Source organism: Eurosta solidaginis, chromosome 4, assembly GCF_040869045.1.
Source record: "Eurosta solidaginis isolate ZX-2024a chromosome 4, ASM4086904v1, whole genome shotgun sequence".
Taxonomy (NCBI): domain Eukaryota; kingdom Metazoa; phylum Arthropoda; class Insecta; order Diptera; family Tephritidae; genus Eurosta; species Eurosta solidaginis.
This window is the reverse complement of record NC_090322.1, coordinates 109,079,425-109,106,967: the sequence shown is the minus strand read 5'-3', so window position 1 is coordinate 109,106,967 and position 27,543 is coordinate 109,079,425. Positions and strand designations below refer to the sequence as shown.

Here is a 27,543-nt window from a genome sequence, read left to right as displayed (position 1 = left end):
AATTAGGCTTGGTCAGTGATAGCAGATGTAGGAAGTGCGGGTTGGAGAAGGAAACGATCGAGCACGTTCTGTGCTCGTTCCCTGCACTTGCCAGGTTAAGACTCCAGCTATTAGGAGTGATACAGCTGTCAGATCTAGAAGCAGAAAGTGGCTTAAGTCCTATGAAGCTTCTAGTATTTGCCAAGAGGACGGAGTTATTTTATAACTTAGGTCCGGACTCAATCAGTTTATGTGAGGTCCTCATGGACTGGCCAGTTCAACCTACCTAACTTACCTCTGTACTGATCATATAACTTTGTTTATTAGTAAACAGGTGTGGAAATGTGCAAACATAATGGTACATGTAAAATATGTACCTAATTTTAATAAGATCAATATGGTAGGGATTTTTGTTTCCCATATACTTACATACATATGTATGTATGTAGTTGTATGGAAAATTTTTGTTTTGATATCTTTGGTTTGTATAAACATCTAATTGGTCACTATTAAAAAAAATATTTTTACATGTCATTGTCAACATTTTTTTGCGAAGTCTGATGAATCAAAAGTTATTTAAGGTCAATGTTAGCGTAATGAAAACTTTGGAAAAAAATTTCCTAAAATAAAGTTTGAAGTAATCCATTTTAAACGTAACAAAATTCTAGTGGAATTAGTGACTAGTTTCAAAAACGGCTGTCTTCTGTTTTTGCCGCTTCTTAAAATTTTGATTGTCTTTGAACGCGTTAAACGCTGTAATATAAATACACAAATGTGCATATAAGCATATTCTAACATATGTACATGTTGTATTCTTGCAGATTCCTTTGAAATTAGATTCATATACAAATGCATGTGGGTATCTCTATGTGTATGTATATGTATTCAAGAAAATGCGGAAAGGGTGATATGAAATAAGAATCCCACCTACTTTTACGGTTAGCGTGGGTATTATGTTTATTTTTTTTATTTCATTTTGTTGATGCTTGGACTAGCTGAGTATTCTTGCTTGCGGATGAAATTCTTTTCTTTTAAATCTTTTGGTTTTTGCAATACTTTTATTTGTGCATACTCGTGTACTCTACCTGCTACTGACTGACCTAACTACTGCTACTGACTGATCACAGTCCTACAACCATAAATAAATACGCGTAGGTACTTCTAATTGGCATATACATATATGGAAATATTCAGCAAACTTTTCCTTCGGTTTTTAGTTGGGGGTTTTTAATCGATTATGTATATGTTCTTTGTCTTTCTTTAAATGTCGCGCTTGGAAATTTCGTTAACAATAAATATTAACCAGCATTGTCCTTTTATATCCTGTAACGCGTAACTTATTCGTAATTAAAAAACGACACAATGGAAAGTATAACATGAGGATACCATCTTCTTATTGTTGATGGTGTGGGCACCTATGCTCCGTATTGAACAAAAGACAATTCATTTATCACAAATGATCAGTAGTATTTTGAGGTTTATTTCGAGTTATAAGACATTCAAAAAGCAAAAAACCTTAACCTTTGCCCTTCAAAGTGAACAATTTTTTTTTAATTTCATGATAAAATTTCTTTTATTTCTTTTATATACATACATGCAATAAAAACAATATTAGCTTAATTACTCATTGTCGTGCACTGTGGCTGCACTATTATACCTCATGCTATTCATGACTAGCACTGTTAAATAATTTGTCAAAATTGTTGTGATAGGAACAAATTTTCAAATAAATACATACATACATACATACACTGCCGTTTGACACTTCGGTCAGTGTCAAACTATTGTGGAACTCAGTGGAACCTGCATGGAACATGCGTTTGACACTGAACGAAGTGTCAAAATTATCAGGGTTGCTGTCATGGAAAGCGAGGCAGGGAAACAAAAAAAGGAGCGGAATATCAGATATGGGTTGCTGTAATGGTAAATTTTTTTGAACGAATTTAGTGTGAAAATGTAGTGCTCCTATATGGATCCTACAGAAAATTATACAAAATCTTGAATTGGGGTATCTGAGGATGCGTAGAATTTCCTGTATTAAGAATACAAACACGGGTGCTAAGTTTTTCTACCCGTTCAAAAGTTCTCCGCGAAAAAGTTTGAAACCGAGGTCGACTGCAATAACCCGTCCAAAAATGTGGAAAGGGAAATGAAAAGACGCGTTTTATCTTGTTGTCAATAGCCTAAGGGGAAAAAGTATTCGAATTATTGGAAGCGAGGTAAAAACGTGTCTATTAATACCTCCCCCGACGGTTTTGGTCGTGTTTTAGCAATCGTCCCCGGTAATAAAGTATCACAATTTGTTAATTAAAATAGTCCAAAACATATGGATTTTAAAAAGAGATGTTATTAAGTGCTCGTTTGAAAGTAAATAAGGATATTTCTTTGTAATTTTACAATAAAAATTTTACGCATTTTTCGTTAGTAGCTACTACAATTTTCTTGGACCTAAGAACTACAACAGTTCCAAGTAGCATACACAAAAAAAAACGAACAAGAACAAGCATTTTATTAGGTGGGCGTGTCTGTGTATGTGCGTGCTGCTGATCTGCCTCAAGACTGGCTGTGTAAAAGCCACCTCCGTGCCTATGGCAGCCAGGCGCAGGAGCCCAAACATTTGACCCAAGACTAAAAGTCTAGGGCTTTCCGTGTCCAAAAATACCGGCAGGGGTTTCAAAAGACGCACTTTGGGCCCAGGATCACGACTCCGAAAGCAGAAATCAAAAATTTTGTATCTGCCAAGAGATATTTGCGGACGAAATCAAGAAATTGTTCATGTGGTTATTGTAATTTTGATGATTTAAATACCCACCAAAAAAAATTGTGCACTTATATAAGTGATTTACCCTTTTAGACCTACATTAATTAAAGTTTTCTTTTCTTTTACATTGCGGACCTTGGAAACGCCGGCTTTGAACCCTTTACTCCCTGCTGCCACCTTCGAGCGGGACAAGATGCGCTTTCAACCCAACGCGGGGAACCCCCAGACCCTGACAACGTCTCTTGCCTCGAGAGCTTAGCCGGGCATATGTTACGGGAAGTAACGAAAATTGTAATATATATGTATGAACTCTTACTTTTTGTGTTCGTTTTAGATGACTTCAGAACGGGCACCTTTTGGAAACATCCTACGCCGCCGACTTGATCCTCATCGACGGAGTGGTATTCCGCAAGTAATTAAGTTTTCAGTTCATCGAAGCGGCATTTTAGTATTAAGTTATTTAGTATAAATTCATGTAGATTTAAGTTATTTACCACTTAGTTATTTAGGGTTAGGCTAACTAGTATTAGGTTAATTAGTATTAAGTTATTTAACATTACGTCCTTCAGTATTAGGTTCTTTAGCCTTAGGCCCTCTAACATTAGGTCCTTTACTACCCAAGTCTTTAGGTTTCGGTTATTGTTTAATGTCCTTCGCGTGCCAGGCCCCTAAACTCTTCCCTACCAATGACTCTAATAGGTACATGTTGTTTCCTAACGCCCTTGTAATACAACACTTTATGAATTTGCGACAAAATTTCGAATTAACATTCTGTTTAAAGTCGCTAAGTACAAAGTTACGTTTATAGATTTCTTGACCGGGTTAGAATTGTATTTCACGGATTCTTTTATTGTAGCAAACCGCGTTATTTTCATACGCTTCATGTAAATTCTCTTGTACTTTCTCCCGCATTAATCTAAGCTTGTCACTATAATCAAGAACAAACATTTCGTTGTCATTCAAACTCTCTAATCTCCGTGCCAGTGCGTAATCAGCCCCGTTTGTAAACATATTGTAACGAATTTGCTTGCAAATCCTCTTATTTGCCCTTTTGCTAGGTTCGTATCGCTAAACTGTTGAATAAATAACTCCAATATTGAATAATGGAAAAATGGCCTTTATTAAAATACTTCACAATAACACTCAAACTGTGCAACGAATAGCTTAATAACCAAACAAATAGCTTAAATGAAACTGACTTTCAAAATAATACGGCTATTGCTCGCTAGATATCGTCTTAGTCGAACTGCTTGACAACTCAAATCAAACTGAATTCCAGCGCCTCTACATCTGTCGCCTTTTATACTCTTTGATTTTAACATTCGCATCTTCTAGGCGCTTCCAGAATCTACTAGTCCATTAGCTCTCAAACATCTCAGCTGTAACTACAATTGCACAATTTTATAGTTTTTCTCATTGCATACTTATAGGAGTATCTCAGATCTATGCATGTATTTGTGTATTGACTCTCCGCTGCTCGTATACGTACATGGTACATATATGTAGACGCAGTTATTGTTTCGTTTATGTAGATACATGATGATTGAATTATTGATGTGCATTCACGTCACTGCTTAGCATCGGCTTAGAGCTGGCAGCACTCCTTAGTTTTGCTAATATTCGTAACAATATTAAAACCGAATAGCGCGAAGTATAGTGACTCCCCTGTTGGGGAATGTACTGCACTTCGAAGTGAACATTCTATCTCGGTTAAGTATAAATCCCAATCCCGATGGTCGTTTTCTAGGTAGGATCTAATAGCAGCTAACACAGACTGATTCGCCCGTTCAGCAGCATTCGACTGCGGTAAATAAAAAGCTGTTTTTAAATGTTTAACTCCATAGGCTTCCAAAAGTTCCAAGAAATGTTTGGACACAAATTGTTTTCCCTTATCGGAATGTACTATTTCCGGAACACCAAATTTGTGAAAGCTTTCATCGGTTATAAATTTAACCACATTGCTTGCGGTAGATTCACGCATCGCCTTTAAAAAGATAAACTTAGAAAAGTGAACAACGACGATAAAGATAAAACAATTTCCACGTTTAGACCTCGGGTATTTGCCTAAGAAGTCTATATATATTTTCTGAAATAGCCGGACTGTAACCTCTTTACCGATCCTTGGCTTCATAACTGCATTACAGGGTTTTGTCTCTTTACAGGTTTGATATTCCCGCACGAATTTGCGAACCTGTACCACCATGTTAGGCCAATAATACAACCTCCTTAGCCGATGCAACGTTTTCGCCATACCCCCATGCGCCGCTATTTCTGGGCAATGTGCATTTTCAATGAGAGTTGAGGTCAAAGCCTCAGGGACCCACAACTTCCATTCATTTTCTTCTAATTCTACGATTTTAGACAAAAACCTTTTAAACACCATCCCGTCTTCTACCTTTAAATCAGGAAGCCCTTCCTTGTTGTTTTCTATCGTATCAATTAGGTCTTTGTATTCTTTAGATTCAAATTCGATTATATCCATGTCGCCTATAGGTGATTCTGTAATCTCTTCTATGCATCGGAGAGCGTGTCAGCCACTATATTATCCGAACATTTACGATGTTCTATCTCAAAATTGAAATCTTGTAGCTGTTGTGACCACCTAGCAAGTCTCCTATTCAAATCTTTTAAAGACATCAGCCATTTAAGACTAGCATGGTCAGTCACAATTGTTAACGACATTAGGTCTATATATGGTCGAAATTTCTTGACGGCCATCACCACTGCAAGACATTCTCCTCCGTTGTACTATACTTCTTCTGGCAATCATTAAAGTTTTGCGAATAGTATGCGATTGGTTGGTATATTTTTGTTTGTTTGGGGTTGCTTTGTTAATATTCATTTATTTAGTTACATATATTTACGTAACCAAAGTTGTGCTTGAGTCTTAAGCTAGAAATAGTTATCGGGGTCGTTTACCACTGTACAGCTTCAGCATCCCCCTAAAGAGGGTAGAGAAGGGAGGAACCTTTAGAAACCCTAGGTCAACGAACTGGACTAAATTCCAGAAACATGTAGAAACAAAACCGGGACAACCCAAAGAGGTTGCTAATGTAGAGGAACTGGAGGAGTCGAATGAATTCCTAACAAGGACGCTTATGACTGCGTATAACAAAGCTTGCCCTCTAAGCAGATTCAGAGGAAAAGCAAAGCCGCCGTGGTGAGTCTTCTAAGGAGACAGGTAAAAGAAATGTTTAAGCTCGCAAAGACCGCGGAAAGCGAAGCGTGTCGGGACGAGTACAGGGATCTACTGAGGATCTACAAGCGTGAAATTACCAGGGCGATGAGAAACTCATGGAAAAGTTTCTGTACGGACATAGAGTGCTCCAGCGAAACAGCACGGTTGAAAAAAGTCCTAGCAAAGGGAAACATAGTCCAGGGACTAATAAAGAAAGAGAACAGGGAATGGTCACGTAATAGTGAGGAATCCCTTGAGGTGCTTCTCGATACACATTTCCCACCGGGAGACGGTTTAGAAGAGCCAGCAGACATCACTCACACTTCGATCACGGAGCTAGTAGTGCCGGGCTTGGTGACCGGACGAGGCGATACATGTGTACACCGATGGTTCCAAAGTAGTGGAAGGAGTAGGGTCTGCGGTATATCGCTGATCCGGAAATAAGCAGATCCTGCAGGCTGCCGGATTACCAAGCGGAAATATTAGCCGTAACCAAAGCAGTAGAAACCCTGGAAGAGAATAGCTTAAGCTGCAACCGTGTTAACTTTTATATTGACAGTCAAGCAGCAATTAAGGCAATAATCTCGCATAGCACAGCATCTAAATGCGTGTTAGAGTGTAAACAGTCTCTGGAGAGAATCGGGACAGGGAGAAGCATACATCTATATTGGGTCCCAGGGCATATGGGAATAGATGGGAATGAAAAAGCGGACGAACTAACTAAAAAGGGCGCATCCCTTGAAGTTTGCTTCGTAGATGTCCCAATTAGATTGGGCGAGATTAAGCGAATGCGAGAGGTGCACATGATCGACCAAGCGGGAAAGGCGTGAGTTCAAGCGCGGGGCTGTAAAGTGTCGAAGATTATGTGTTGGTCTTACAACCTTAGACTAACACAGTTGCTTCTATCATTAAAAAGAGAGGACTGTAGACTCATGGCGGGTATTCTGACTGGACACTGCCTTCTGGCGTCACATGCCTTTAAATTAGGCTTGGTCAGTGATAGCAGATGTAGGAAGTGCGGGTTGGAGAAGGAAACGATCGAGCACGTTCTGTGCTCGTTCCCTGCACTTGCCAGGTTAAGACTCCAGCTATTAGGAGTGATACAGCTGTCAGATCTAGAAGCAGAAAGTGGCTTAAGTCCTATGAAGCTTCTAGTATTTGCCAAGAGGACGGAGTTATTTTATAACTTAGGTCCGGACTCAATCAGTTTATGTGAGGTCCTCATGGACTGGCCAGTTCAACCTACCTAACTTACCTCTGTACTGATCATATAACTTTGTTTATTAGTAAACAGGTGTGGAAATGTGCAAACATAATGGTACATGTAAAATATGTACCTAATTTTAATAAGATCAATATGGTAGGGATTTTTGTTTCCCATATACTTACATACATATGTATGTATGTAGTTGTATGGAAAATTTTTGTTTTGATATCTTTGGTTTGTATAAACATCTAATTGGTCACTATTAAAAAAAATATTTTTACATGTCATTGTCAACATTTTTTTGCGAAGTCTGATGAATCAAAAGTTATTTAAGGTCAATGTTAGCGTAATGAAAACTTTGGAAAAAAATTTCCTAAAATAAAGTTTGAAGTAATCCATTTTAAACGTAACAAAATTCTAGTGGAATTAGTGACTAGTTTCAAAAACGGCTGTCTTCTGTTTTTGCCGCTTCTTAAAATTTTGATTGTCTTTGAACGCGTTAAACGCTGTAATATAAATACACAAATGTGCATATAAGCATATTCTAACATATGTACATGTTGTATTCTTGCAGATTCCTTTGAAATTAGATTCATATACAAATGCATGTGGGTATCTCTATGTGTATGTATATGTATTCAAGAAAATGCGGAAAGGGTGATATGAAATAAGAATCCCACCTACTTTTACGGTTAGCGTGGGTATTATGTTTATTTTTTTTATTTCATTTTGTTGATGCTTGGACTAGCTGAGTATTCTTGCTTGCGGATGAAATTCTTTTCTTTTAAATCTTTTGGTTTTTGCAATACTTTTATTTGTGCATACTCGTGTACTCTACCTGCTACTGACTGACCTAACTACTGCTACTGACTGATCACAGTCCTACAACCATAAATAAATACGCGTAGGTACTTCTAATTGGCATATACATATATGGAAATATTCAGCAAACTTTTCCTTCGGTTTTTAGTTGGGGGTTTTTAATCGATTATGTATATGTTCTTTGTCTTTCTTTAAATGTCGCGCTTGGAAATTTCGTTAACAATAAATATTAACCAGCATTGTCCTTTTATATCCTGTAACGCGTAACTTATTCGTAATTAAAAAACGACACAATGGAAAGTATAACATGAGGATCCCATCTTCTTATTGTTGATGGTGTGGGCACCTATGCTCCGTATTGAACAAAAGACAATTCATTTATCACAAATGATCAGTAGTATTTTGAGGTTTATTTCGAGTTATAAGACATTCAAAAAGCAAAAAACCTTAACCTTTGCCCTTCAAAGTGAACAATTTTTTTTTAATTTCATGATAAAATTTCTTTTATTTCTTTTATATACATACATGCAATAAAAACAATATTAGCTTAATTACTCATTGTCGTGCACTGTGGCTGCACTATTTTAGTACTTTTTTGTTTTATGTATACCTTTTGTTTTATGCATACACGCAACACTGCCCACAACCGTTTGTTTATCTTTCCTGGAAATTTTCTACATTGTATAAGTAATTTTTGGCATACAAGTTAACTTAAGTTGGGATCGTTGCTGGCCGTGGAGCGGTATAGTCCAATATCAAGTAAGTTGTAAATCATGATTATTTCTTGTACGAACAAAACTAATTTTATGTTTCATGTATGTATAAATCTCGATTTTAATTATTAGAGAATAAACCATACCAAACCGCCCTCAATACGCAATACCCAATCCCATCAACTTAAATATTTGCGGTGTTTATTCAATTTTGGATTCAGCGAGCTTTCGACCTCCACATTACTTTATTCTTTGTTGGATTACTTTATTCTTTGAGAAATCATAATCTTCCTGCGGCGGGTGAGTGAGTTTATTCGTCGGCTGAGCACAGCGTAAAATAAGGCGCTGTGAATACATACAAGTGGTGTTGCGAATGTCTGAAATTGGACGTCCGGTCAGGACAAGCAAAAAAGACAACAAAGGAGTGCCACCACAACGTTTGGGATTTAGCGACGAAGAAATGCCATTGTCTCGCACACCTCCGCAGATTTTAGCAGATATGGACATGATCACGGAGAATAGAACGGGATTTGGTACACCAGCAGAGCATGTAGTAAACGCTGCTGCCGGCAGCGCTGCCACTACAAACAACGGCGCCGAGGTGGAAAACAGAGACGTCGCAGAGGACGTAAGCAGAGCAACAACAGGTAATGCAACTAGTAGTCATGTAGGTAACGGAATAGAGCAAATTGCGTTGGAATTTATTAGAAAGATTACCGATATACAAAATGAATTTCAAAGGCAAATACATGAGTTAAGCAGAATATTCGCGGACAATAGTAAGAAAATACAGTCGTCAGTGCAAACGTTACAACAGGAAATGGTAAGGATGGCGCCTAGAGAAAATATAGATACGCCAACAGTAAGTACACAAAATATAGCTGCCGCTTCAGAACCTTTGCACTTGGCCAATTCAGCACGGCCAACGGAAAGTGATTATAGTGTCAACAGTCAGCGAATAGTTTATGCTAAAATAGTGAATTTGCCGCCATTTGCAGGTGATCCATTAGAATGGCCTATGTTTGAAAGGTCATTTATAGATACTACGAAAGAATTTGGTTATAGTAACACGCGCAATATCATTCGTCTTCGTGAAGCTTTGCATGGTGAATCTAAAGTTGCTGTCGCCGCCTTGCTGCCGTATCCAGATAGCGTACCAGAAATCATGAACACATTAAAAGAAAATTTCGGAAGGCCGGATCAAATTATAAATTGTCAGGTTATGGAAATACGAAAAAGCGCTCCGATACCATTAGGTAATATAAGTTTAATTATACCATTTGCCAATAAAGTAAAGAATATGACTGCGTGCGTACGGTATGCAAAGGCAGAGCAGAGGCTTTGCGACGTTAAATTGTTAGGAGAATTGGTTTCTAAAATTCCAATAGAAGAGCAAATGAAATGGGCAGAATATAAATAAAGATTACAAGGATATGCCAATATTGACCATTTTAGTGATTTTCTGAGCATTATAGCAAAGCGAGCCAACATTATAGCAGATTCATTGCCACGAGCTGCAAATCAAGCAGCTTCTTCCGTTCAAAGGCATAAAATGCAAGAAATTGGCCCAACAAAGGGAGTAAAAAAGAGAGTTTTGTTGGCTTATGCTCAAGAAAGCTGTTTAGTTTGCAATGATAACTGCGGTAAAATGTCAAGCTGTCCCATCGCATATTCAATAAAATGACGGTGAACGAACGCTGGTCGAAGGTTAAAGCGCTTAGAGTTTGTTATTCGTGTTTCGGTAAAGGTCATTCGATTGCAAAATGCTATTTAAAAAAGAAATGTTTGGTAAACGGCTGTGATAAAATGCATAACGGGCTTTTGCACATCGAAGATAGTAACAGAATAGTAAGTAATAGTAGTCCCGCTCCTCAAGTAGTCGAATCGAACCAAGTATCACGGAATTTTAGAATTGAAGCAGTTACAGACAGCTCATAAGTGCTCTTTCAAATTGTTCCAGTAGTAGTATCATCTGGCACTAAAACTGTTCATACCTATGTATTCATCGATCATTCTATGGTTGAGAGGGACTTAGCAGAAGAGTTGGAGCTAACAGGGCCCTCAGATACTCTTCATTTGCATTGGTTAGGGAATGTGACTACTACGAATGCTACCGAGCGGGTCACCTTGCATATTAGAGGTCATGGTGAACAGTATAAGACCTACGAAATTGCAAATCTTTATACAGTACATGATATGAATCTGCCAAAACAGTCATTCCATTTGGATCGGTGCGGGGATAAGAGTATACCAAGAGAACTTTTGAATTTAAGTTATGTCAACGCGCAGGCACATCTTCTGATCGGCCTTGATAATGCCAAATTATTTAGAGCTTTGGGACGCCCACTTCAACTTTCCGAAAACGGCTTGATAGCCATGAAAACTCCATTGGGCTGGGTAGTATACGGGAATTGTAGCGAAATGCAGGCTTCTGTCAAAAACCATTTGCTCCTGACAAGAAAGGGCAACAAAATGGAGGAGCTTGAGTATTTGGTCCATGACTACTTTGCTAACGAAAGCCTCGGTATATCGCCAAAGTGTGCCCCACTACTGTCCGATGAAGACAAGTGCGCGATGTTCTTAATGGAAGCAACTGTCATGCGCAGGAATGACAGGTTCGAGGTCGGTTTGTTATGGGCTCGTGATTCATTTTCATTTCCCGATAGCTTCAAAAAAGCCAAGAAGCGGCTCGAAGGAATAGAGAGAAAGATGCCGACGGATGAAGAATTTGCTAAGCAATACATCGAAAAGATAGATAGTTACGTCAAAAAAGGGAAATTAAGCGAAGACGAAGTTGCTTGTAAGTCCGCAAAAACCTTTTATCTTCCCCATTTTGCTGTACGAAACGCAAATAGGAAAGGATTACGAATTGCTGAAGTGGATGGTAAGTCACTGAAAAAAACTCTGCTGTGCGGCCCAGATTTAAATCAGTCTCTACTGTCAATACTGTTTAAGTTTAGGCAATCTCCTATCGCAGTCTGTGGCGATATTCGCGAAATGTTTTTGCAAGTCGTGGTACGCGAAGAAGACCAGCAAGCCCAAAGATTTGTATGGCTATGCGGAGATAAGTCAAGTCACATAGACACGTATGTGATGACACGAATGGTGTTTGGAGCTTCGTGCTCTCCTGCTTTGGCGCAAAATGTCAAAAACACGAATGCGGCTGTATTTAAAGAACAATTCCCACGCGCCGTGGAAGGCATCATCGAGCATCACTATGTAGATGATTATGTAGACTGTTTTGAGACTGAGAGAGAGGCCGTAGAAGTAGTAAAGCAAGTCGTTGAAATACATAGAACGGGTGGATTCGAACTCACTAATTTGGTATCGAACTCTGAGAAAGTGGAACGAGAACTCAACGATTCAAGCGATATTGTTAAAGAAGTAAGCGTGATCAACGTAAGTCGAGATGGCATTGAGCGCATATTAGAGATGTATTGGTGAAAGGACACGGATGAGTTTATGTTCGTTCTCAAGTTTCATCGCATATCCCCGGAAATATTAAACCAGCGTCGTAAGCCCACAAAAAGAGAAGTTCTCAGCCTGGTTATGTCTATGTTCGATCCGTTCGGCATATTGGCTAATTTTGTTATATCAGCAAAACTAATTCTGCAACAGCTTTGGACTCGTGGTGTTAAGTGGGATGAAACGATTCCCGATGATATTTATAGCAAATGGACTGCCTGGCTGGAACAGATGCCTAAGGTTAATGAAGTTCGATTACCTCGGTGTTATTATCAAAGATTTGCGTGCTCGCAAGTGGAGTTGCATGTGTTTGCAGATGCCAGCGAAAGTGCTCTTGCAGTGGCTGCATACTGGCGAATAGTGGATAAATATGTTTTTGTTCGATTTATTGCAGGAAAAGCAAAGTGCGCCCCACTTAAATACCAATCGATTCCGCGCTTGGAATTGCAGGCTGCGGTCATGGCAGCCTGCTTAAAAGAAACGATAGTCAACGAGCATAGTGTGAAGCCTAACCATGTCACCTTTTGGAGTGACTCAACCACGGTAATTGCTTGGATACGCTCTAGCACGCGACGCTATAAGCAGTTTGTCGCAAATAGAATATCAGAAATTTTGGATGGTAGTGACGTCGAACAGTGGAGATGGTTGCCTTCCGAAGAAAATGTTGCTGATGACGGTACTCGGGCAAAATTCTCTTCATCGTACGATCCAAACGGCAGGTGGTTAAAAGGGCCGACCTTTTTGCTTTTGCTGAAATCCCAGCACGATTGGCCACAATAGCTCAATAATAGTTCACAGATAGCAGAAAGCGTACTTGAGTTGAAAGCAGAACATCGGATACTTGCAGCAGTCAGCGTAAAATCAAATATAGTAGACTTCAAGCGATTTTCAAATCTTTATCGAGTAAAGAGGTGCATAGCCTGGGTTCTTCGTTTCACAAGAAATTGTGCAAAGGCGCGAACGAAGCTTGAGTCGCATAGCACAAGAAGAAGCGTACCAAGTTGAGCTGCATCAACTTCGAAACAAGAGGCCTGTGAATAAAAATAGCTCGTTAATAACTTTAAATCCTTATTTAGATAGCGAAGGAGTTTTGCGACTTAGTGGTCGCATAGAAAACGCGTCATTTGTACCAATTTCAGCGAAACGTCTTATTATACTACCGAAAAATCATGCCTTTACGAAACTTGTTGTTAAATGGTATCACGTTAAGTGGCGACATATTAACGTTAATTTAATAGTGAACGAAATCAGACAGAAGTTTTAGATACCTTCGTTACGAGTGCTTGTAAAAAGCGTGGGAGACGACTGCAACCTATGCCGCGTGCGCAATGCCTTGCCAGTTCAACCTATGATGGCTCCACTACCAGTCGATAGATTAACTGCTTATGTCCGTCCATTTACGTATAGCGGCGTTGATTTCTCTGGACCATTACTTGTCACCATCCGCCGTCGAAAAGAAAAAAGATGGGTGGCACTGTTCACTTGCCTTACCACCCGAGCAATTCATTTGGAATTGGCAACAAATCTTTCGTCCGATGCCTTGCTATTGTGCATACGAAACTTTATCAACAGAAGAGGTGTGCCGATTCAGATACGCAGTGACAATGGCACTAATTTTGTTTGCCTAACGAAAGAATTGCGTGGTATTGAAGATTTTATAGACCACGGTGCAATTTCGGAGTCTTTAACACCTTTAGGAATCCGTCGGAAATTTAATTGCCCGTCAAACCCAAGCGAAGGCGGTGTATGGGAGAGACTTGTGCAGTCAGTTAAAAGGGCGTTGTACATAATGTTGAAAAAGTGTGCACCGCAAGTAGATACGTTACATAGTTTATTAATAGAATCCGAAAACATAGTAAACTCGAGACCTTTAACGCACCTACCAGTCACACCGGACGATCCAGAACCAATTACGCCGAATCATTTTTTGCTCAATTCTGTAAACTCAACGCAAACTCCAATGCCTGTAGATAAAAAGTTGCTCTGCCTAAGGAAACAGTGGCGAAATGCTCAAACTTTAAAGAACGGCTTTTGGAAGCAGTGGACGCGCGAATACTTGCTAGAACTCACCCGCCGCAGCAAATGGTGTCAACCGTCAAGGGCCATCAGCATCGGCGATCTAGTACTTACATGCGAAACCGACCTTCCGAGGTCCCAGTGAAAAAGAGGTCGTATAGTGAAGCTGTATTATGGGTCTGATGGTATTGCCCGATCCGCAGATGTTCAGATGTCAACAACTTTGCTTAAACGTCCCGTTTCAAAACTAGCTCTACTAGATGTTGTGGATACTTTATGATGAATCAAATCATGGGTCAAATCATGGGGCCGGGGATGTCGTGCACTGTGGCAGCACTATTTTAGTACTTTTTTGTTTTATGTATACCTTTTGTTTTATGCATACACGCAACACTGCCCGCAACCGTTTGTTTATCTTTCTTGGAAATTTTCTACATTGTATAACAATTTTTGGCATACAAGTTAACTTAAGTTGAGATCGTTGCTGGCCGTGGAGCGGTATAGTCCAATATCAAGTAAGTTGTAAATCATGATTATTTCTTGTACGAACAAAACTAATTTTATGTTTCATGTATGTATAAATCTCGATTTTAATTATTAGAGAATAAACCATACCAAAGCGCCTTCAATACGCAATACCCAATACCATCAACTTAAATATTTGCAGTGTTTATTCAATTTTGGAATCAGCCAGCTTTCGACCTCCACACTCATTTCAGTGTCATAAAGCTGATTTCCTTATTTATATATATGTAAATAATGACTTAGTTCTAGTGTTCTTAGTTAGTAAATATTTAATTTTTTTTTATTTTGGTGTAAAAATATTAAAGCTGATACAAGATATGGTCTAAGTTTACTTGTTGAAGGTTTAACAATATTACCAGCACTTGAGAAAACTCGCTCGGAACATGTAAAAATATTTTTTTAATGGTGACCAGTTAGATGTCTATACAAACCAAAAGATATCAAAACAAAATTTTTCCATACAACTTACATACATACATATGTATGTATGTATATGGGAAACAAAAATCCCTATCATATTAATCTTATTAAAATTAGGTACATATTTTACATGTACCATTATGTATGAACATTTCCACACCTGTTTACTAATAAACAAAGTTCTATGATCAGTACAGTGGTAAAATACCCCGATAACTATTTCTAGCTTAAGACTCAAGCACAGGTTTGGCCACGTAAATATATGTTACTAAATAAATGAATATTAACAAAGCAACCCCTAACAAACAAAATATATGTACATATGCATCTATACACACATAAATATATGTACGTATACATATATGTGCATGCTCTTCTGAACAAGCGATGAGCGTAACATAAACGCAATGTCTTTTATTTTACTATTCGAAGTATCCGGATAGTGCGCATAAACGAATAAATGAAAGCGAATAAACGAATAAAAAATTTGAATAAATAATATTCGAATTACGAATACCTGGCGAATAAAAGAGTTTATTATTCGAATAGTTTTTATTCGAATACTCCCACCCCTACTAAGTACCGGAGCGCTCGTAAGTGCTCTTTTTAAGCTATTGAATGCTTCGATAGTTTCTGTAGACAATTTTATTTAAGTAATAAAAAATTCTAATATAGATAGGTATGAGAGTTAAAATCACAACTTTAATATAGATATATAGATGTATATCGTTTATTTATATTTAATATTTAGATTTAAAAAAATTTCTAATAATAGATTATAATATTGATAATCAAATTTTAATATACTAATCTCTATTTTTAAATTCTAAGGTTTTTTTGGACAAGATTAATATGCATCTATTAATATATTAAATATTTATATATTTATAGATATTTATTGATCTTTATAGTATATCTCTTAAGTATAACGAATAGAACATAATTTTTAGATAAAATGTCATATATATAAAATAATTAAATGGAAAGTATCTATTTTGGTATAAAGAAAATTAATTAGTAACAAAATTTTAAATTTTTTTTTTAAATTTCGAAATTTTTTGCAATAAAAAAAAAATTGTGAAAATGATTAATAATTTTAAAATTTTTAATCTTGTAAAAAATTGAAATTTTGTTAAAAATTAAAAATTTTTAAATTGTTTGTTTTTTAAATTGTAAAATTTAGTAATTTTAAAATTAATTATTTATAATTTTATTTTTATTTAGATTTTATAATTATTAAGTATTTTTAATTTAATATAATAATTAATTAGGGGTTAATTATTATTTATTTGTTAAAGATTTTAAAATTATGAATTATTTTTAGAATTATTTTTTGTTTATTAAATATTTATTAATAATTAAATTTTTTAGTACTAAAGATTTTATATTTATTGATTATTTTTCATAATTTTATTTATTTTATTAAATATTAATTAATAATTAATTAGGGGTTAATTAAAAATTATTAATTTTATTAAAAATTTTAAAATTATTAATCATTTTCATAATATTTATATTTTTGATATTATTAAATTAATTTATGGAAAAATTTTTACGGGAAGCTAAGCACTATATTTAGATATTTATTTGAAAATAGTTTATAAATAAAAATTTGATTTCAATTATTAAATATAGTTATCTATTAGTATTAAATAATTTTAAAAATTGAAATTAAATTATTTATTTTTGTTAAAAAATAATTTTGGATTTTTGGAATTATTGATTGTTTTTATTTAATATTTTATTATAAAATTGATTTTTATTAAAAATTTTAAAATTGTTAATCGTTTTTATAAATTTTATTAATTAAGTATTAATGTTTAATTAGGGGTTAATTATTAATAATTTTCACAATATTTATATTTTTATTATTAAATTAATTTATGAAAAAATTTTTACGGGGAGCTAAGTACTATATCTAAATATTTATTTGAAAATAATTTAAAAATAAAAATTTAATTTCAATTATTAAATATAGTTATCTATTAGTATTAAATAATAATTTAAAAAATTGAAATTAAATTATTTTATTTTGTTAAAAAAAATAATTTTAGATTTTAGAATTATTGATTGTTTTTATTTAATGTTTTATTATAAAATTTATTTTTATCAAAAATTTTAAAATTATTAATTATTTGTAATTTTATTAAATAATTAATTATGAGTTAATTATTAATTATTTATTTTATTAAAAAAATTTAAAATTTTTAATCATTTTTATAAATTTTATTAATTAGATATTAATAATTAATTAGGGGTTAATTATTAATTATTTATTTTATTAAAAATTTTAAAATTATTAATCATTTTCATAATATTTATATTTTATTATTAAATTAATTTATGAAAAAATTTTTGCGGGAAGTTAAGTACTATATTGAAATATTTATTTGAAAATAATTCGTAAATAAAAAGTTAATTTTAATTATAAAATATAATTATCTATTATTATTAATTGTATATATTAAATTTTGAAATTAAATTATTTTATTTTGTTAAAAAAAATAATTTTAGATTTTTAGAATTATTGATTGTTTTTATTTAATATTTTATTATAAAATTTATTTTTATTAAAAATTTTAAAATTATTAATCATTTTCAATTTTATTTAATAATTAATTAGGGGTTAATTATTAATTATTTATCAAAAATTTTAAAATTATTATTTTTTAGAATTATTATTTTTTAGAATTATTATTTTTTAGAATTATTATTTTTTAGAATTATTATTTTTTAGAATTATTATTTTTTAGAATTATTATTTTTTAGAATCATTATTTTGTAGAATTATTATTTTTTAGAATTATTATTTTTTAGAATTATTATTTTTTAGAACTATTATTTTTAGAATTATTATTTGTTTATTTGATATTTAATAATTAATTTTTTTTATTAAAATTTCATAATTATTGAATGTTTTTGATAATTTTATTTATTTTATTAAATATTAATAACAATTAATTAGGGGTTAATTATAAGTTATTATTTTTATTAAAGATTTTAAAATTATTAATTATTTTTATATTTTAAATGAATTTATGGGAAGATTTTTATGGGAAGTTAAGTATTATAATATTAAATTATTTATTTGAAATTTAATTTAAATTATTGAATATAGCTACTTATTAATATCAAATAATAAATTTTAAAAATTGAAATAAATTATTTTATTTTATTAGAAAAAAAAAAATAGTTTAGATTTTTAGGATTATTAATCGCTTTTATTTATATTTTATTATGAAATTGATTTTTATTAAAAATTTTAAAATTATTAATCATTTTCATAATGTTTATATTTTATAAATATAAGGAGTTAAGTGTTCGAATATTAATTTGAATATAATTTATAAATGAAAATTTAATTTAAATTATTGAATATAGTTATTTATTAATATTAAATTAAAATTTTAAAAATTTAAATAAATTATTTTATTTTATTAGAAAAAAATAGTTCAGATTCTTAGATTTATTAATCGTTTTTATTTTATATTTTATTATGAAATTGATTTTTATTAAAAATTTTAAAATTATTAATCATTTTTAATTTTATTAAATAATAGAGGTTAATTATTAATTTTTATAATATTAAAAATTTTAAAATTATTAATCATTTTCATAATACTTATATTTTATTAAATGAATTTATGGAAAAATTTTTATGGGAGGTATATTACTATATTAAATTATTAATTTGAGAATAATTAGTTAATTTATAATATAAAAAATTTTAGAATTATTAATCATTTTTATAATTTTTATTTTTATAATTAATCATTTTTATTATTTGAATTTAATAATTATTAATCATTTTCATAATTTTTATGAATCTTATTTTTTAACATAAAGTTTTATTTTAGCTTATTTTTTATTATAAATTTACTTTATATGTAAATTTGTGTGTGTGTTGTTATTTATTTTAATAATTGATAATTTAAATTTTATTCTCAGTAATTAGTTTTATTAATCAATTAAAATTGGAATTAGTAACTTTATTTAGTATTGGTTAAATTTGTGCCAGCATCCGCGGTTATACAAATAATGCAAATAAAAATTTTTCGATGAAAGATATAAATTAAAAATATATATAAATTTATTTAGTGAAATTTTAAATTTATAATAGTTTTTAAATTGATTTTATTTAGTCTTAAAAATTTTATTATTAAACTAGGATTAGATACCCTATTATAAAAAATGTAATTATTTTTCATTAAGGTAGTATTAGTTATGTTCTTGAAACTTAAAAAATTTGGCGGTATTTTAGTCTATTCAGAGGAACCTGTTCTATAATCGATAGTCCACGATGTACCTCACTTAAATTAGTTTTCAGTTTATATACCGTCGTTATTAGAATAATAATTTTCAATAATTTATATTTAAATTTATATCAGATCAAGGTGTAGCTTATATTTAAGTAGAAATGGGTTACAATAAAATTATTTAAATGAATTTAAGTTTTAAATATTTAATGAAATTGGATTTGGTAGTAAAATTTTAAAGATAAAAAAATTGACTTTAGCTCTAAAATATGTACATATCGCCCGTCGCTCTTATTCTAAAATAAGATAAGTCGTAACATAGTACATGTATCGGAAGGTGTATCTAGAATGACAATTTAAAGCTTATAAAGTAAAGTATTTCATTTACATTGAAAAGATTTTTTTGCAAATCAATATAAATTGAATTTAATATTTATTTATTTTATGGTTTATTTATTAATATTATTTGTTTAATATATTAAAAGTAATTATAAAAATTAGTGTTTTAGTAATTTTTAATGAAAAAATAAATTTAATTATAGTTTATTTGTATTGTGAAAGATTATTGAAATAATTTGAAAAATTTTTATTTCATAAGAAAAATTTATTTTTTGTACCTTGTGTATCAGGGTTTATTAAATAATTAATAGTAAAAAATATTAATCTCGATTTTATAAGAGTTAATATTTTATTAAATTTAATGTATTAAAATTATTTTGAATAGACTATTAGAAATGAAATGTTATTCGTTTATAAATATATCTAGTTTTTTTAGAAATAAATTTAATTTAGTAATTTTTGATTTATTTATTTATTTTGTTAATAAATAAATTTATTAATTATAATATTTTAAGGGATAAGCTTTTAAATAAATTATTATAAATGAAATAAATTAGTTAAAAAAATATATGCTTAGAATTAGCAATTATTATTAATTTTGTTAAAAATTATTTTATTTAAATATTATTTATTTATGTTTTAATTTTTTATAAAAAAATTTTTGTAATTTTATTTGAAAAGAAATAATGATTAAATTAGTATATATATATATAAGTAATTTTTAATGAAAAGTTTATATAAAGAACTCGGCAAATATATTACTCGCCTGTTTAACAAAAACATGTCTTTTTGAGTTAATTTTAAAGTCTAACCTGCCCAATGAAAATTTTTTAATGGCCGCAGTAATTTAACTGTGCAAAGGTAGCATAATCATTAGTCTTTTAATTGAATGCTTGTATGAATGGTTGGATGAAGTATAATCTGTTTCATATAGATTTATTATAGAATTTTATATTTTAGTAAAAAAGCTAAAATTTTGTTAAAAGACGAGAAGACCCTATAAATCTTTATAATTTATAAATTTTTATTTTTTAGATTGATTTCATTTTAATTTTTAAGATTATTTTATTGGGGTGATATTAAAATTTAATTAACTTTTAATTAATTTTTATACTCAGTTGAGCAGAGCTCACAGAGTATATTAAGTTTGATTGGATAAGGGTTGGTTGTACATATATAAAGGAATCGAGATAGATATAGGCTTCCATATATCAAAATAATCAGGATCGAAAAAAAATTTGATTGAGCCATGTCCGTCCGTCCGTCCGTTAACACGATAACTTGAGTAAATTTTGAGGTATCTTGATGAAATTTGGTACGTAGGTTCCTGAGCACTCATCTCAGATCGCTATTTAAAATGAACGATATCGGACTATAACCACGCCCACTTTTTCGATATCGAAAATTTCGAAAAACCGAAAAAGTGCGATAATTCATTACCAAAGACAGATAAAGCGACGAAACTTGGTATATGAGTTGAATTTATAACGCAGAATAGAAAATTAGTAAAATTTTGGACAATGGGCGTGGCACCGCCCACTTTTAAAAGAAGGTAATTTAAAATTTTGCAAGCTGTAATTTGGCAGTCGTTGAAGATATCATGATGAAATTTGGCAGGGACGTTACTCCTATTACTATATGTACGCCTAATAAAAATTAGCGAAATCGGAGAAGGACCACGCCCACATTAAAAAAAAAAATTTTTAAAGTAAAATTTTAACAAAAAATTTAATATCTTTACAGTATATAAGTAAATTATGTCAACATTAAACTCCAGTAATGATATGGTGCAACAAAATACAAAAATAAAAGAAAATTTCAAAATGGGCGTGGCTCCGCCCTTTTTCATTTAACGCCATAAGTCGAACAAAAATTAACCAATCCTTTCGAAATTTGGTAGGGGCATAGATTTTTTGATGATAACTGTTTTCTGTGAAAACGGGTGAAATCGGTTGATGCCACGCCCAGTTTTTATACACAGTCGTTCGTCTGTCCTTCCGCATGGCCGTTAACACGATAACTTGAGCAAAAATCGATATATCTTTAATGAACTTAGTTCACGTACTTACTTGAACTCACTTTATCTTGGTATGAAAAATGAACGAAATCCAACTATGACCACGCCCACTTTTTCGATATTGAAAATTACGAAAAATGAAAAAAATGCCATAATTCTATACCAAATACGAAAAAAGGGATGAAACATGGTGAGGTAATTGGATTGGTTTATTGACGCGAAATATAACTTTAGAAAAAACTTTATAAAATGGTTGTGACACCTACCATATTATGTAGAAGAAAATGAAAAAGTTCTGCAGGGCGAAATAAAAAACCCTTAAAATCTTGGCAGGTATTACATATATAAATAAATGACCGGTATCCAACAGATGATGTTCTAAGTCACCCTGGTCCACATTTTGGTCGATATCTGGAAAACGCCTTCACATATACAACTACCACCACTCCCTTTTAAAACTCTCATTAATACCTTTAATTTGATACCCATATCGTACAAACACATTCTACAGTCACCCCTGGTCCACCTTTACGGCGATATTTCGAAACGGCGTCCACGTATAGAACTAAGGCCCACTCCCTTTTAAAATACGCATTAACGCCTTTCGTTTGATGCCCATATTGTAGAAACAAATTCTAGGGTCACCCCTGGTCCACCTTTATGGCGATATCTCGAAACGGCGTCCACCTATGGAACTAAGGATTACTCCCTTTTAAAATACTCACTAACACCTATCATTTGATACCCATATCGTACAAACGCATTCTAGAGTCACCCCTGGTCCACCTTTATGGCGATATCTCGAAAAGGCGTCCACCTATACAACAACTACCACTCCCTTTTAAAACCCTCATTAATACCTTTAAATTGATACCCATATCGTACAAACACATTCTAGAGTCACCCCTGGTGCACCTTTATGGCGATATTTCGAAACGGCGTCCACCTATAGAACTAAGGCCCACTCCCTTTTAAAATACTCATTAACACCATTCGTTTGATGCCCATATTGTACAAACAAATTCTATGGTCACCCCTGGCCCACCTTTGTGGCGATATCTCGAAACGGCGTCCACCTATGGAACTAAGGATTACTCCCTTTTAAAATACTCATTAACACCTTTCATTTGATACCCATATCGTACAAACGCATTCTAGAGTCACCCCTGGTCCACCTTTATGTCGATATCTCGAAAAGGCGACCACTCCCTTTTAAAATACGCATTAACGCCTTTCGTTTGATGCCCATATTGTAGAAACAAATTCTAGGGTCACCCCTGGTCCACCTTTATGGCGATATCACGAAACGGCGTCCACCTATGGAACTAAGGATTACTCCCTTTTAAAATACTCATTAACACCTTTCTTTTGATACCCATATTGTGGAAACAAATTCTAGGGTCACCCCTGGTCCACCTTTATGGCGATATCTCGAAACTGCGTCCACCTATGGAACTAAGGATTACTCCCTTTTAAAATACTCATTAACACCTTTCATTTGATACCCATATCGTACAAACGCATTCTAGAGTCACCCCTGGTCCACCTTTATGTCGATATCTCGAAAAGGCGACCACCTATGGAACTAAGGATTACTCCCTTTTAAAATACTCATTAACACCTTTCTTTTGATACCCATATTGTACAAACAAATTCTAAGGTCACCCCTGGTCCACCTTTATGGCGATATCTCGAAACGGTGTCCACCTATGGAACTAAGGATTACTCCGTTTTAAAATACTCATTAACAACTTTCATTTGATACCCATATCGTACAAACGCATTCTAGAGTCACCCCTGGTCCACCTTTATGGCGATATCTCGAAAAGGCGACCACCTATACAACTACCACCATTCCCTTTTAAAACCCTCCTTAATACCTTTAATTTGATACCCATATCGTACAAACAAATTCTAGGGTCACACCTGGTCCACCTTTATGGCGATATCTCGAAACGGCGTCCACCTATGGAACTAAGGATTACTCCCTTTTAAAATACTCATTAACACCTTTCATTTGATACCCATATCGTACAAACGCATTCAAGAGTCAACCCTGATCCACCTTTATGGCTATATCCCTAAATGGCGTCCACCTATAGAACTATGGCCCACTCCCTCATAAAATACTCTTTAACACCTTTCATTTGATACCCATATTGTACAAACAAATTCTAAAGTCAACCCTGATCCACCTTTATGGCGATATCCCTAAATGGCGTCCACCTATAGAACTATGGCCCACTCCTTCATAAAATACTCTTTAATGCCTTTCATTTGATACACATGTCATACAAACATATTCCAGGGTTTCCCTCGGTCCATTTTCCTACATGGTTATTTTCCCTTATGTTGTCACCATAGCTCTCAACTGAGTATGTAATGTTCGGTTACACCCGAACTTAACCTTCCTTACTTGTTTTTTATCATTTATTTATGATTTATTGATCTATTATTAATGATTAAAAGAATACGTTACTTTAGGGATAACAGCGTATTTTTTGCAGAGTTCTTATTGATAAAAAAGTTTGCGACCTCGATGTTGGATTAAGATATAATTTTAGGTGTAGTTGCTTAAATGATAAGTCTGTTTGACTTTTAAATTCTTATGTGATCTGAGTTCAAACCGGTGTAAGCCAGGTTGGTTTCTATCTTTAATATATTATAATATCTTAGTACGAAAGGACCAGTTATTAAAATAATTATATTTTATTTATATGAATTTTATTAATATAATTTAATTAACTATTTTGGCAGATTAGTGTATTAAATTTAGAATTTATTAATGTAATTTTTAATTACAAATAGTACTTGTTTATTTTTAAATTGTTTTTAACTTTAATTGGTTCATTAATTTTAATTATTTGCGTTTTAGTGAGAGTTGCATTTTTGACTCTTTTGGAACGTAAAGTATTAGGATATATTCAAATTCGAAAAGGTCCAAATAAGGTTGGTTTATTAGGAATTCCTCAGCCTTTTTGTGATGCAATTAAATTATTTACTAAAGAACAAACTTATCCTTTATTATCTAATTATGTTTCTTATTATTTTTCTCCAATTTTTTCTTTATTTCTTTCTTTAATTGTTTGATTTTGTATGCCTTTGTTTGTAAAATTATTTTCTTTTAATTTAGGATTATAATTTTTTTTAAGTTGTGCTAGATTAGATGTTTATAAAATTATAATTGCTGGTTGATCATCAAATTCTAATTATGCTTTATTAGGAGGGTTGCGGGCAGTTGCTCAAACAATTTCTTATGAAGTTAGAATAGTTTTAATTTTATTATCTTTTGTTTTTTTAATTGGAAGATATAATATCTTTCAATTTTTTTATTTTTATTATCAAAAATATGTTTGATTTTTAGTAATTTTTTTACCTCTTAGATTTGTTTGATTTTGTATTTGTTTAGCTGAAACTAATCGAACGCCTTTTGATTTTGCTGAAGGTGAATCTGAATTAGTTTCTGGGTTTAATGTTGAATATAGAAGAGGTGGATTTGCGTTAATTTTTATAGCTGAATATTCTAGAATTTTATTTATGAGAATATTATTTAGAGTTATTTTTTTAGGTTGTGATTTATTTAATTTTGTGTTTTATTTTAAATTAATATTTATTTCTTTTTTATTTATTTGAGTTCGTGGTACTTTGCCTCGGTTTCGTTATGATAAATTAATATATTTAGCTTGAAAGTGTTTTTTACCAATTTCTTTGAATTATTTATTATTTTTTATTGGGTTTAAGTTGTTGTTGTTTAATTTTATTTAATTTATTTTGTTAAGTAAAGTTAATAGAAAACATTTTTCTATATTATGTTTTCAAAACATATGCTTATTCAAGCTCATTAACTATTTAATTAAATTATCCCATCATTTATTAATTATGGGATTTGTAATATAATATAAAAAGTAAATAATTGTTAAAATTTGACCTACAATAATATAAGGAGTTTCTACTGGTCGTGCTCCAATTCATGTTAATAAAATTACTGTAATAATTATAATTCATAATAAAATTTTATTTATAGGGTAAAATTTAATTCCTCGGAAATTTCTTAAGTTATAAAATGGAAGAATTGTTAAAATTGCAATTGATATAATTAGTGCTATAACTGCCCCTAATTTATTAGGGATTGATCGTAAAATTGCATAAGCAAATAAAAAATATCATTCCGGTTGAATATGGATAGGAGTTACTAATGGATTTGCTGGAATAAAATTATCTGGGTCTCCTAGTAAATATGGGTGGATTAATGTTAATAATATTAATATTGAAATTATAGTAATGAATCCAATAATATCTTTGTAAGAAAAATAAGGATGGAATGGTATTTTATCAATATTTGAACTTAATCCAATAGGATTATTTGATCCTGTTTGAGGTAAGAATAATAGATGAATTATTGTTATAGCTAGTACAATAAAAGGTAAAATAAAATGGAAAGTAAAGAATCGAGTTAATGTAGCATTATCAACTGCAAATCCTCCTCATACTCATTGAACTAAATTTATTCCTAAATATGGAATTGCTGATAGTAAATTTGTAATAACTGTTGCACCTCAAAAAGATATTTGACCTCAGGGTAATACATATCCTATAAAAGCTGTTGCTATTACTAAAAATAAGATTAAAATTCCAATTAATCATGTAGGTGCAAACAAATAGGATATATAATAAATTCCTCGTCCAATATGTAAATAAATACAAATAAAAAAAAAGATGCACCATTAGCATGTAATGTTCGTAGTAGTCAAGCGTAGTTTACATCTCGACAAAGTTGATTTACTCTGTCAAAGGCTAAATTAATATTTGCGGTGTAATGTATGGCTAAGAATAATCCTGTTATAATTTGAATAATTAAACATAATCCCGCGGCCACCGTGGTGTGATGGCAGCGTGCTCCGCCTATCACACCGTATGCCCTGGGTTCAACTCCCGGGCAAAGCAACATCAAAATTTTAGAAATAATGTTTTTCAATTATAAGAAAATTTTTCTAAGCGGGGTCGCCCCTCGGCAGTGTTTGGCAAGCGCTCCGGGTGTATTTCTGCCATGAAAAGCTCTCAGTGAAAACTCATCTGCCTTGCAGATGCCGTTCGGAGTCGGCATAAAACATGTAGGTCCCGTCCGGCCAATTTGTAGGGAAAATCAAGAGGAGCACGACGCAAATTGGAAGAGAAGCTCGGCCTTAGATCTCTTCGGAGGTTATTGCGCCTTACATTTATTTTTTTTTTTAAACATAATCCCAATAATGAACCAAAATTTCATCAAGTTGAGATATTAATAGGTGTTGGTAAATCAATTAAAGCATTATTAGTAATTTTAATTAAAGGATGTTGATTTCGAAATGGTTTATTCATTAGTTTATAATTCGTAGTGGTCCATAAAATATATTAGTAATTTTTACTACGGCAATTAATGTAATTAATAAATAGCTTATTAATATAATAGTTATTATATTTGTTGGGTAATTATATAATTTATTAAGTATAATAGAATTTTCTTGTATATATGATATCATATCATATATTGTTTTTATTTCATTATTTTCTATGTAATTTAATATAAAAGGTTTATCTAAGAAAATTGAAATTATTATTATAATAATGAATATTATAATACATGAAATTGTTATTTTAATTGATAATGAAAATATTTCATTTGATGCTAGTGAAGTAATATAAATAAATAATACTAATATTCCTCCTAAAAAAATTAGAAATAAAATATAAGAAAATCAGAATGTTTTATATAGTATTCCTGTTAATATACAAATTTGTAATGTTTGTATAAGTAATATTAGTCCTATAGCTAATGGATGATTTATTTGAATAAAAATTTATCTAGAAA

The 27,543-nt window shown here is 32.1% G+C and overlaps 1 protein-coding gene and 1 pseudogene across 2 annotated transcripts; both read left to right on the top strand.

Moving 5' to 3' along the window:
- Positions 1–8,595: 8,595 nt before the first annotated feature.
- On the top strand, positions 8,596–15,489 carry LOC137250129 (uncharacterized). Of its 2 annotated transcripts, none has more exons than XM_067782439.1 (2): positions 8,596–8,706; positions 8,793–15,489. In XM_067782439.1, the coding sequence occupies exon 2, from the start codon at positions 10,677–10,679 to the stop codon at positions 12,102–12,104; it is 1,428 nt and encodes a 475-aa protein (XP_067638540.1). In that variant the 5' UTR covers positions 8,596–8,706; positions 8,793–10,676; the 3' UTR covers positions 12,105–15,489. Both variants share the same exon structure in this region, with proteins under 2 accessions (XP_067638540.1, XP_067638541.1).
- On the top strand, positions 12,210–27,199 carry LOC137248643 (NADH-ubiquinone oxidoreductase chain 1-like; annotated as a pseudogene).
- The last annotated feature ends 344 nt before the right edge of the window (positions 27,200–27,543 follow it).

Coding starts and splice junctions, on each gene's coding strand:
- LOC137250129 (XM_067782439.1), top strand. CDS start 10,677: ATGGTTGAGAGGGACTTAGCAGAAGAGTTGGAGCTAACAGGGCCCTCA.